Source organism: Argiope bruennichi, chromosome 10, assembly GCF_947563725.1.
Source record: "Argiope bruennichi chromosome 10, qqArgBrue1.1, whole genome shotgun sequence".
NCBI lineage: Eukaryota > Metazoa > Arthropoda > Arachnida > Araneae > Araneidae > Argiope > Argiope bruennichi.
In genome coordinates, this window is record NC_079160.1 from 22,557,364 (window position 1) to 22,570,373 (window position 13,010).

The window sequence follows — 13,010 nt, forward strand, 5'->3', positions numbered from 1 at the left end:
TTTTCAAAGCTTGATTATCAATCAATTTATTTAAATTTTAACTCCTGTAATGAGTGAGAAAAAAATTTATGCATTAATACATTTGATTTTTGTGAAATCTTCTATATTTTTTTTAATGTTACATTTTATATTTTAGTTCTGTTTGATAAGCATAAAGCATAAGTTATTAAACAAATACATGAAAATAAATTACTTCATAAAACTATCTTTAAAATAAGCTGTTTCTTAGCTAATTTGTTACATTTTATTGTAATCAAGCAAAAATGAATTTTAAAATGAAGACACATACTTTACCACCAAATACATTTAAATTATGAATTCTTGTAAAATTATTAGCGAACAGAAATGCATTTGAAACATTGAAATCCTGCTCCCCCTCCCATCTATTCATCAAGAATGCATGATGGTGATCTGCCTGTAGTTTTATTGCTGACATTTTTGTTTGAATACATATAGAGAGAAATGAGAGTACTAAGAACATCAAGAGGCAATTAGCCACAAATAAAAATTATTAAAAAGTGATCTTGTAATATTTTTATCAATAAACAAAACAAATTTTGATGCACTCATTTTCGTTGCAGCATATTGGTGATGATCACATTCATAGTAATCGAAAACAGTTTATATGCCGATGGAAGGACTGTTCCAGAGAAGAAAAACCTTTCAAAGCCCAGTATATGTTAGTTGTCCACATGAGGCGCCATACTGGAGAGAAACCCCACAAGTGTACTGTAAGTATTAAGTTGTTATTAAAAATAGTGTCATCATATGAATTAAATACAATGATCAGCTATTTATAATCTATTGTTTTCAGTTTGAAGGTTGCTCCAAGGCTTATTCTCGTCTGGAGAACCTCAAAACTCATTTGAGGTCTCACACAGGAGAAAAACCATATACCTGCGAGTTTCCTGGTTGCACCAAAGCTTTTAGTAATGCCTCAGATCGAGCAAAGCATCAAAATAGAACGCATTCAAATGCCGTAAGTATTATTTTATTTAGTTGGTTTTAATTTTCCATCGTAGTTAAATGAACTTAACTCCTAATCATTGATTGAATTCTGTTTTGTTTGAAGATAAAATTTATGTTAAAATTCAACTATTCTTTACACACACACATACAGTTATACTTTTACACTATCTTCAAAGGAATATTGGTGTAAATTAGAAAGAGGCATGAATCACAGATTGATCACCTCTTAAATTTAATTGGAAGAGACTAATAAAAAGTGTTTATAAATGATAGGAACTAAAAAAAAACATTAATGGTATAATGTATTGATTTTCAAAAATAATTTGGAGTGAGCATTTGTACAATTAAATACATATTTTTAATATTTTAAACTGCTATATTTTAATTATATGACCAATATTTATTGAAAACGGATTCCAAAAGATTTTAAGGCATAAATAAATATTTTTTATTTAAATATAAATATTTGATATCAATATTCACTGTACTATATTTACTTTCATAAAGAATCTTCGAAATTTTTGTTGATATTTTCAACTCAACGATTCAAATACAAGTTGTAACATAAAATTATGAATTTTTAATCTCATATACCCATTCAATTTGCGTAAGTAAATCGGCATATAAGGGACAATTTCTTGCTCTACTCAAAATTTACTAAGTTTTTATTTTATGCCAACTAAATGAAGGTAAATATATTATGTTTGAATTTTATAAGCTTATACAGCAAAATATTCTTGCAGAAACCCTATGCATGCAAAGCTCCTGATTGCAATAAGAGGTACACTGATCCTAGCTCATTGCGTAAGCATGTGAAAAATGTTCATGGACCAGAATTCTATGCCAATAAGAAACATAAAGGTGGTGACAGTAAAGATGGCAATAAGGATGGTCAAGCTGATGACAACTCTGGCAGTCCTAATAGTATGCAGGGTAGTCCTAATTCTGACAATAGCAATTTGACAAATCCTGGAAGCATGTCTAGTGCAAGCATCAAATCTGAGGTAATTGTTATAATGGAATATATATGTTCTCATAATGTATATAAAATCCTGATTAACATATCATATTTATTGAGGGAACACTGGACTCCATTAGGCATTTTTGCAAATTATTCACTCAGAGTTGTGAAATTTTTTAAAATTTCAAAAGATTCCAGGCAGCTTGATTTTTAATTTTTCTATTTTATTCTTATTACCCAATATTTGAAATAAAACTATGTCTGATTTTTTAGAAATATTTTTATGCACGCTCACTGAACTTTTATACAAATTTTGTGTTTTTCAGAACTAAAATTGACTTTCAACTATCTAAATAAACTTGAAATATAAAATGCATACCCTATTTTCTTTTAATGTTTAATCAAAATCTTTTATCATGAATTCTATTTAATTTGTTTAAAAATTAAGACATCTAGAACATTTCAAAGATATTTAAATCTGATTACTATATCTTTTTGGGGAAAGTAATGAAAATGTGCTCTGTTATGTCTAGGCCCATCAAATATTCATTTTATTGAACAGTATATCTTATAACATTATTTTAGTGACAAAATGAAATTTCATTTTTGCTGCCTTATTTTCACAACTCTAATAAATTTGGAAGATATAAATAAAAAAATTAAGCACTTGTTAATTATAAATACATAGAAATTGAATTTAAAATAATTTTAGCTTTTTTTTATATTTTTTTATTTTTTATTTTTTTTACTTACTGCCATGCGAGAGTCTATTGGTAGATAATTTTATAGATGTTTGCAACTTCTGTAATTATTCTTTATGCAATTATATTTGTAGTTCACAGTATTAGAATATCTTACTTAAAAATGATTGAAATGAAAGTAACATTAAGCATTAATCAATTAGAATAAATTAATAGGTTAAATATGTATGTAAAAAATAAAATTGGCCAATTTATTAAAAGTGAAGCATCATATGTGCACTGCCTAGAACCTAGAATTCAGAGCATAAATTTAAATAATCGAATTATAGTATTAATAATTTATTTAATTCTCAAACAATTTATTATTTATTTGGTTAGAGAATTAAGTATGTATACTGAAATTACAATTGTCGCTTACAGGATTCACCTACTGGTCACACTGAAGAATCTGTTGATGAAGGTGGCCCTCCAATTAGTGATAACAGTATAACCACTACTAGTAGACATGTCGAGGCCGACTCCATCTGGGATGTTGCAGAAATACTCGAAGAGGTAATAGATATGTTTTCTTCATGTATATCTGATACACTATGTAAGATTTATATTGATATAACAGAATATACTTATTAATTTTTAATGGAGTAGTTACATTTAAAATGCTATGAAATTTATGTGGTAAAAAGCACTTTTGTGTAAAAAAAATTTGAAAATGAATTGTAAAATAACATAAAATGTTTAAAAATATCATTTACATTATATCTGAATTTCTTTATCTTTTATGACCAAATTGTAGTTTTTTAAAAATAAATTTATTGTAATATTTATTATTATCTTTTAGGGTTTGGAAGAGAATATTGCCTTGGCTTCCTGTGCAGTAGGAGATGTTAAAGGCGAAGGGGCCAGTAGAAATTCAAGAAGCCGTTTCAAGAGCCGAATTCAAGCTCGGTTGAAAACTGCTAGTTCTTGGTTTCCCAACTTTCTTCCTAGGAGAGGTACTCATTTCTTTTCTGGCATTATTTTTTAAAATATAAGCTATTACATTAGCTTGGATGCAAATTAGCATACTTGCCCCAAAATTTCTATCCTACTTAAGATTGGTAAACTAGCTGAATGTGCTTTCACATATTCACACATGTACAATTTTCACTTTTAATAGTTCCCAATTACAATAACCATATCAAGTTTTGAAGCCATTCTTCATTTTGGAGAAAGGGAGAAATTTAAATTATTATATATATCTGGCATCTAAGCTTGCTTTAATAATTTCAAATTTATATACCTGTACTCAGTATTAGCCAATACTAACTTTGTGAGTGAAATCTTCAATTTTTTTTTTAATGTTTATGAACATAAAACTAACTTTCTGTTTTTAAGACTTTTAAAAAAGCATTAAATTTGGAATTCTGGATAATAAGCCTATTGTGTATTGTTTTTTTTATTAAAACAATTTAATTATTTCAGGTAACGGTAATAACAGAAGGCCTGTCGAAACAGTTATACCTGTTCCAAATCCTCAGTCTGTGCCAAATGGTGGAACCATGGCTGATAATGTTAAAGTACAAGAAAACTGTCAAAATCCAGGTATGTAATTATTTGATATTATACTCATGTAATTTTCAATTTGAGAAATGAAATATAAGTTCATTTTATTCATTATATAATAAAAGAGGATTACAGATTTATATAAAAGATATTTTATTATGCTAGTATTTGTGTTTTCATACCTTCTCATTTAGAAAATATTCCTTATTACTTCTCTAGTGTCAGGAATGCTCTTTCAATTACAAGTTTTCTTCTAAAGTAATAACAGAAAGCTTTGCATTATATTTAACCATTTATTGAAATTAATCTTTTGCCCTATACATTAATTGGCAGGAGCATGCATAGTGATATGTATAAAGTTCATCATTATAGCACAAGAGGTTAATGAAAATATACAATGATTAGGTTGGTGGAGGACAGACAGCCATTAATGAGGTTTCTAATGATCATGCACTGTTCTATGAAATGAAAATTTTTGATATTAGTTTGGGGATGGTTAATTTGATTTTCCTGTTTCTCATGATAATGGAGAAAGATAGTCAGTCAACCATTGATATATCATAAAATTTCATATGAAACAAAATTTTGCAGAATAGGATCAGTTCTTGAGACTAGGTGACCAATTCCTTGATTTTCCTTATTATTGAAATATAGAGATTTCAATCCTTCCACCATTTTGAATGCATGTAGAAAGGTTTTACTACACTCAATGACTTTGACTAGATTTTTTTTTCTCCTTCAAGGAAGCTATGATGAAGAATGAATATTAAAGAAAATTATGTTTTTATCTAAAACATGAAATACAGTAAAACTTCATATATCTGAATCAACTGTTATAAAAGGTTATTTCATATGAACACGTTGTTTACATTTTGTATACTTGTATATTATATTAAATAATGTAAACTGTACAAATCAAAGTCACTATTTTTATTAAAAAAATATTCTCCTCTCATCTGCATTAAGATAATAATTTACTGTACTTTAAAGATCCTTATAATCAATTTCTAACTCATTTGTATCTTTTTAGGTTCAGGTCCACAGACTTGCAATACTGGTGGAGCAGACCCACCAAAATCTGGAAGGCGTAACAGCGGTAGTGGAAGTACTGTTAGCTCTTTTTACAGTAGTATGCAGTCAGAAGCCAGTTCTCAACAACTCAGTTCTACAAGTAGTAACACAGGTGGTATTGTATGCAATGCTGGTAACATAAAGGTTACTGGTTCATATGATCCAATTTCTGTAGGTAGCTCTAGACGTTCCAGTGAATCTGGAGAGCCCTTACCAAATGGCTTTGTTTCCCATTTGCATCATGTTCATACAAGAGCACTAACATCGCAGCATCTTTCCAACACAGGAAATTTGATTGTTCTTCCACAGAGTGAGTTGTTGGCTTCTGACTCTGAAGGGCTACCACCTCACGGTTGCAGAACCATCCATCCACAGCAGCAGAATTGTGGCCAGACTACCAATTCTGGCAGTATGAATCCTCCTAGGCCACTGTCTTCGGCCATTAGTGCTAGAGGACTCCATCCAAATCAAAATGTAGTTTTAGAAGAACTAGAAGAAGGAAAACCCATTGAACAAAATAAGAATGTAATATTACCTGATGATATGGTGAATTACTTGAATGAAGTTGCAGAACAAGGCCAAAGACCAGCATCATCTCTTAGCGAAGCATTAACAAGTGTGAGCCGTTATGTTCCACCACCTCCTAAAGTGCCTGTAAATAGTCAATGTAAAAGTCCACCGAGAGTGCCTTGTGGTAATCATGTCCCACAGAATCAAACCAATCCTCCAAATCCATCCAATAACTGGTCAGGCTGTAATTCTTGTTGCCAAAACTCTCGCAATCCATCTTGGGGACCTGATCATTGTTCACACAATCATAACCATTCTAATGGAGCAGTACCAAACCCACCACCCTGTTATACAAATACTGGAAATCAGCCACATCAGCATCCTGTTCAGAACTGTCCAACTGGTGTGAATGCAAATTTACAGCCTCACAGCAATTGTTCCAATGTCCCAATTAATGCCAATGTTAACAAAGTTCCATATAATCAAAATACTGTGCCTTATCAAGCTAATGTTCCTCAGACGAATTCTAATAATCTCATTCCAGTCAATTCTAATAGAAACAATAATTGCTTTCTGCAAAATGACTATGGATCAACAGCAGATAATATGTCATCTCAATCGAGCTGCGTGGAATCACAACAATTTGGCGGCAAAACCACCAGTTTCCAAGGAAGCTCAGTGTCACAATATCCTCCAAACAATTCTACCAATTCATATGTGGGAAGCAATTCTCAATCTTATGGCAGTGAAAACCAACCAACACCATATCCTAGTCAGACTGGAATGCAAACTCAGGGATATGGACCACAAATCAATTCACAACATACTCATAATACTGCTCCAAGTTATCCATCAGACAATATGTCTAATCTAAATTCCAGTCAAAATGGACACCTCCCTCAGAATGTTCCTTACAATTCTCAGATACAGATGAACTCCTCGTTTTGTTCTGGAGTACCTGGAAGTTCAAACTTGCATGTCATCCAGAATCAATCTGTACCATCTATACCTGTTAATGTTCCTCAAAATAATAATTGCTATAATTCTTCAAGTTGGTGTAATAATAATACTCCATATAATACGAACCAAAACCAACCATACAATGGAAACCAAAGCCAAGTATTTAATCCTAATCAAAATTCAACATATGGTATGAATCAGAGTCATTCATACAATATGAATCCGAACCAAATTTATAATTCTAATCAAAGTCAATATTTTAATCCAAACCAAAACCAGAAATTTGGTTCTAACCACAGCCAGTGTTATACTCCAAGCCAAAATCCTGGATTCAGTTCAAGTGCTAATCAGTCTTACCCTGTTCAAACTCCATTTAACTCACAAAACACTATGTATAATTCTACACAAAATTCAAATTATGGTGTTACTCCAAATCCTTCTTATAATGCAAACCAAACTTCTTTTCATGCAAATCAAAATGTTCCATACATGGCAAATCAAACTTATCCATATAACAATGGAAATCCATATTCTCAAGAAACCAATCATCCAATCCCTCAAAATCAGAATATGGTGCCTTATTCGAATCAAGTTACTAATCCAGTTCCACCGGCTTGTAGTACAAATGGAATGCCCCATCAACAGTGCAACATGCACAAGGTTGGAATGAATGGACCTTGTGGTAACTCATGCTCTTATAGTAACCAGTATCCTGTTAATGCTGGCCATCAATTACCTACAGTGCCTTCACAGTATCCTGCAAACCAGTGTGGAAATAATGATATGCTTTTACCTGTGAACAATGTACAAAATCCTAGTAGCCATACTGATCAGAATCAACTTCCACTATTGCACAATGGAAATGGTAATCACTGTTGCAGTCGTAATATAGGATCATCACTAAAAGCACAATGTAGTGCTTCCAGTGTGAGTGAATATGATGATAAGGAGTCATCTGTATCTTTGGCTATTCCATCGGTTTCGCAGAACTGCTCGACAACTGATCCTAAAGAAATTCAGTGCCAAAATGTTAGCCAGTCTTCCTTATCTGGAGAAGCTTACCAAAGGACTCTAAAATATGTGCAGCAGTGCCAAGAGATATTAAACAAGCAACAGCCAGTAGTTGACAAGGCTCCAGTAAATAAACCACAGCCAACCAGTATGTGCATGAAACCTACATTAAATAAGCAGCAGCCTTCTACTGCATGCAATAAAATTCTGCTGAATAAACAACAGCCTTCTCCTGGATGTAACAGGGTTAGTAGTAGTACTGATAGACACAGTCCTTCTGCAAGCGGTCACAGCCCATCGCCTCTGACACAGACCTCCAATATGGTCATCAACGATCTCAATTCAGGGTTGCACTCATTAATTGAAGAAACAAGATTTTTCCATTTAATGCACTGAAGTTTTCAAAATTTTTTGTTATAACATTGTGAAATTTCTATTTTACTATTCTAATCAGGAGATAAGTTGTTCATAGGTATTTAAAATTAAAATGGAAAACTTCATTTGAAAATTAAGAATAAATTTAATCAAACATTGATTAGTTGCGGCATGATTATATTTGCTATTTAGATTTGGACTCAAGTTTTTTTCTCTTTTTATCCATTTTGACTAAAAAGGATCATTTGTGTTGAATTAGCTTTTAGCATTTTATATAAAGAAGTAAAAGTAATTCAGTTTTTTCGAGAAATGTGATTTGAGCATAAGTACTTAAATTTATTAAAAAGTATTCGTATGTTAATTCTGAAATATTTGTAGCTTACTGAATTATACATTGATATGTTGATTCTAAACCAAATATGAACTGTATCAGTATTTTTGTCAAGTTTATAAATCGATAAAATAAATTGAGAAAATTAGCATTTGCCCTATTATGTATTTTTATGCTAAAAAATTAAATGAAAAATAATTATTTTCTCTTAGTTGTATAAATAAAATATTATTAATTTTAAAATTAATAGATAACTTAAATTTATTTTATCCAAAGATTAATTCATATATTTTTTTTTATCCAAAAATCGAATTATAGTCTTTTTAAAAGTGATTTATCAGGATTTCTTAAATATTTTTTCTTAACAGAAAACAAATTTTCTAAATATTAACACTGATTGAATATGAATTGTTTTTTCAATGCTGGCACAATCAGGTGAAAGTATATGTATTGCCATATTTCTGGAAATCAAACCGTAATTTTGGTGTTGTGATTCTCGTAGTTCATTTACAAAAAATAATAAATAAATAAACCCTATTACTGTGGTATCAGAAAACTTGGTATTTTTTAGTTTGTAAATTCTCATCTTTATTTTCTATAAGAGGCCATTTAAAATTTTTATGCTCACAATTTCAAAATATATGTTAACTTAGAAAGATGTAATTAATAAATGGGAGGGAGGGAAGGAGGAGCACTTTAATACAGATCTGCAGTAAATTTCATATTAAAAAAAAACTGTGAAAGTCAGTGTTTATTATAATTTTTGAATGAAAACTTTTATCTCATATTAATTAAACTTTTCTACTCCATTAATTTTTTACTGAAATAACCGAGATATTACTGATGTTATTATAAAGAATGTGTTGTAAATATCTGTAATATTTTAGAAGTGTATACAAAGAAAGCATTGAGTATTTTATAGATCTTCATTTATACAAAGTGCCTTCTTAAATAAATGCCCATTTGTAGGGGTGATGCCACAGAATTGCAAGTGGTTAATTTTCTATTAATGTACCGTTTGTATAATGTTCCTATTTCAATGATGAATATTTGCCAAACTATCCGAATTCGAATCGCATTGTGCCTAAACATTTTGTGTAAGAATGTTATGTAAATAAAAAGAATGTGCAATTCGACAAATGTTTCCTTTTGAAAAATGTTTCTTTACCATTGTTTGTAAATATGTTTATGTTGTAAATAAATGCTGGTTAAAACGATTTGATGGCTAGTTTTCAATATTGTTCAGTTATTATTGGGCAGTTTTTGTAATTTATCACACAAACAGGTGCAACAGCAGATCTATTATGTAAAACAAGCTGAATAAATTTATTGTAGAAAGTTAGTATTCATTAAAAAAATCAATTTATGAAAATTTATATAAACTCACCATCCAACTACAGTCATCTCATTTGCTATTTTTTTTCTTCTCAGAAATTAGAAAACTGGTTTTTAAGGGGGAGGATCCAGAATTCTTTCTTTTTAAAAAATCAAATTAAAATTATTAGTTATATATTGCATATTAAACCATACCATTGGCATATTTAATTACTCATTGCCCCTTTGAGTTACAATTACAAAATATTACTAGCCATTTCTTTCCTACAGGACAATTTTTTTTTTTTTCAGCATCTCTTAGAAATGTTCAGAAACATATAAAATAAATTCTACAAATGAGAAAGAAAACCAAATATTGCATTCTCATATAGCATTTGTCAATTGTTTGAGCTGGATTTTTTCATTTAGGAAAGAATGCCAAATTAGTAAATTAATATTTGTTAATTTAGATTTTAAGCAGCTAAAAAATTGCTTAATTTTTCAACATGCTATTAAACAAACAGTAAGAAAAAAAATCATTTTATTAAAAACAAGCTTGAACTACATTAAATATTTGCATTCAAGTTATACAGTTACAGGTATTTTAACACTAATAAACAAAATATTTTATAAAAGTGTAAAAGAGATTGAGTAATAAACATATGAAAATATTCGATTAATTTGTAATACTTATGAAGTGATCCTTTTGTCTTTAATTAGTGAGAATCCAATAATTCAACCATTACTAAGCAAACACATAATTCAAGAATTTTAAATGCTGTAAGTTCTTAAGTATCCAACACTCCATTTTTAATTATACTAAGAACATGTTTTGTTTCATTATTGGTAGTGAAGGTCAAACAGACTAGTGACAACACTACAGGATGAAAATACAGTTTCTATTGCTGAATATTACTGTTCTATACTAAAGGTATAGAAATTTACATTTTAGTTGCAAGAACTTTCTGCAGGGCTGTCCTAATACTGAATAAAGAAGGAGGGAGGGCAGTGCTATTTCAGAGGATAAGCTTGAACTAAGTAAAATCAGTATTGTTAAAATGTAAACCATACATATTGTCTAAATCTTAACTATTTTCTGATTATTTTTCTAATGCTGTTTTACATTCTTTTCTTTTACTAAGGCAAAAATGCAACATGTGTAATTTCTTAAAATAAAATATAAATTAAGAAAGATATTAAATACAAAATACAGTATAATCAGTAAACGAAGTACTCTCCTATTCCTTATCCTGTTTTCTGACATTATTACAGATCCAATACTAACAATCCTCTTTCATGTAGGATAACGAAGATTATATGATATATAATTTTAGATTTCTTTCAAATATAAAACATTTATCTTTGTTTTTAATACACCTTATAAATTATGAGATTTTTTAATTTCATAAGTTTTTTTTTTTTTTTTGAACTACCAAAATTCTTACAAGGAGAAAATTCAGAAAAATGTCTTGCATGCAATCACATAATCTGCCTTCTATAATTTTTGAAAATTATGCTAATTATTATCTTTTTTTTTTAATACAAGGGTAAATTCATTAAACTAATATAGTAAAGAATATTTTTCAGCATAAAAACTATAATTTGCCTACACTTTCTGTTCAAGTGTTAAACATGCATATAATTTGATAATTATTAAATATCTTCATAATATGTCTTTTATACCCAAGAAACCTAAATATCTGCACAAAGTTCTCTTATTAATAATTTCTTTTTGACATATTTTTGTAATATATATATATACTTTAAAAATTGATTAAATTTTATTAGTATGTTTCAAGCCCTATTTTTCATCAATCATGCTCAATACAAACTCTCAGAAATATGGAAATTATCTTATACAGTTACTAAAATTCCTGGAGTAATGGTAATCTATGGATATTTTTGCAATTCTTGCATCTCTAAAATCTGCTATGCAATGAATAACATTAAAAATGCAAACCTTCTTTTAAATCTTTATTGTGAAATGCATAACATCAATGAATTAGTTATGCTGCTTAAAGTCTGAAAATTATAATTAATCCTCCAATATGCATGGGCAGTTTCATATTATTAGTTCACTATGTGATCTCCAAATTTGTAACATAATTTCCTTTTTTTTTTTTTTTTTTTTTAAATGTTCAAAATACATTTAGTTTCAGATTTATCTTGCAAAAAGCTAATAGTTAAAAAAGGGTAAAAAGTAATTTAAACAAATTATAATAAATTTTTAGGTTCATAATAGAATATTAAAATGACTACTATTATAAGCATTTGACATTGGCATCAAAATAATCTACAATTTGCACAATAATGTAAAAGTAATTTGGACAATGGAAAAGTAATTTAATGTATAATTATTCCTGATACAAAGACTTGTTTATTGTTACAAAAAATAAATATATATAATTTTTTAAGTTGAATTCTCTTGTTTCATTCATTTGCATCTTCTTACTACTCTGCAGGTATTTTTAACAATCAAAATTAAATAAGTAAATAAAGCATCAAAATGGTGCATTGTCTTGAATGGTGAGTGAGAGTCACCTTACGAGTGCAAAGGGTTAAATGTTACAAAATAAAAAGAGAAACACAAAACATGGAATCAAATATAAAAATGGATACTTACAATCATTATTTTCAAAAGTAATTGCAATCTGGCAATCAGTAATGCATTTAATAATATTATTTTCTACACATAATCCATTCACAGGTGAATTTTGTTCTTTTCTTGAAAATTTCACAGTCAACATGCTTTTTAATTTTGTTTTTTCTCTTGCAAACAAAAGGTAGGATTATTTTCAGGTAATTGATTCCAACAGCTTTTCAGTTTCAATATGCTGGAAAAAGGCAAACCAATATTCTAATTTTGATATAGCTAGCAACCTTTTTTGAATAAGCCCAATTTGGAAATACGATAGATTCAACATGCTTTGACAGAACAACTTGCAAATTTTGCTGACTATTACCATATAGTCAAAACATCTCTTCAACAATAACCATTTCATAGCTACACTGGTAAGTCTCACTGATTTTACAGAATTATTTCTAAGTTATAAAAGAAATTTTCTCCCAAGATTCATAATTGTTCAATTCAACAATATGACAATATTTCAATTCAAATAGTTTTCAATATTTCCAGAAAGAATAGTGATATCATATCCTGAAATTTTCTAGTTTACTTCCTAATAAAGATGTTATACTCACTTCGCCATCCACATAAAAATTAGAAAACCTCAGGCAGTCATAAGGCTCAGAAATAAATTTTTAA

The 13,010-nt window shown here is 29.3% G+C and overlaps 1 protein-coding gene across 4 annotated transcripts in view; it reads left to right on the forward strand.

The window, feature by feature from the left end:
• Nucleotides 1–9,648, forward strand: part of LOC129988114 (zinc finger protein GLI4-like) — a 106,290-nt gene extending 96,642 nt beyond the window's left edge. For all 4 annotated transcript variants that reach the window (XM_056096245.1, XM_056096244.1, XM_056096247.1 and 1 more), the window contains 7 exons: nt 582–731; nt 815–979; nt 1,713–1,973; nt 3,052–3,183; nt 3,470–3,623; nt 4,093–4,212; nt 5,204–9,648. In XM_056096245.1, coding sequence (XP_055952220.1) covers nt 582–731; nt 815–979; nt 1,713–1,973; nt 3,052–3,183; nt 3,470–3,623; nt 4,093–4,212; nt 5,204–8,121 — 3,900 coding nt within the window. In that variant the 3' untranslated portion in view covers nt 8,122–9,648. The remainder of the gene's footprint in view (nt 1–581; nt 732–814; nt 980–1,712; nt 1,974–3,051; nt 3,184–3,469; nt 3,624–4,092; nt 4,213–5,203) is intronic.
• The last annotated feature ends 3,362 nt before the right edge of the window (nt 9,649–13,010 follow it).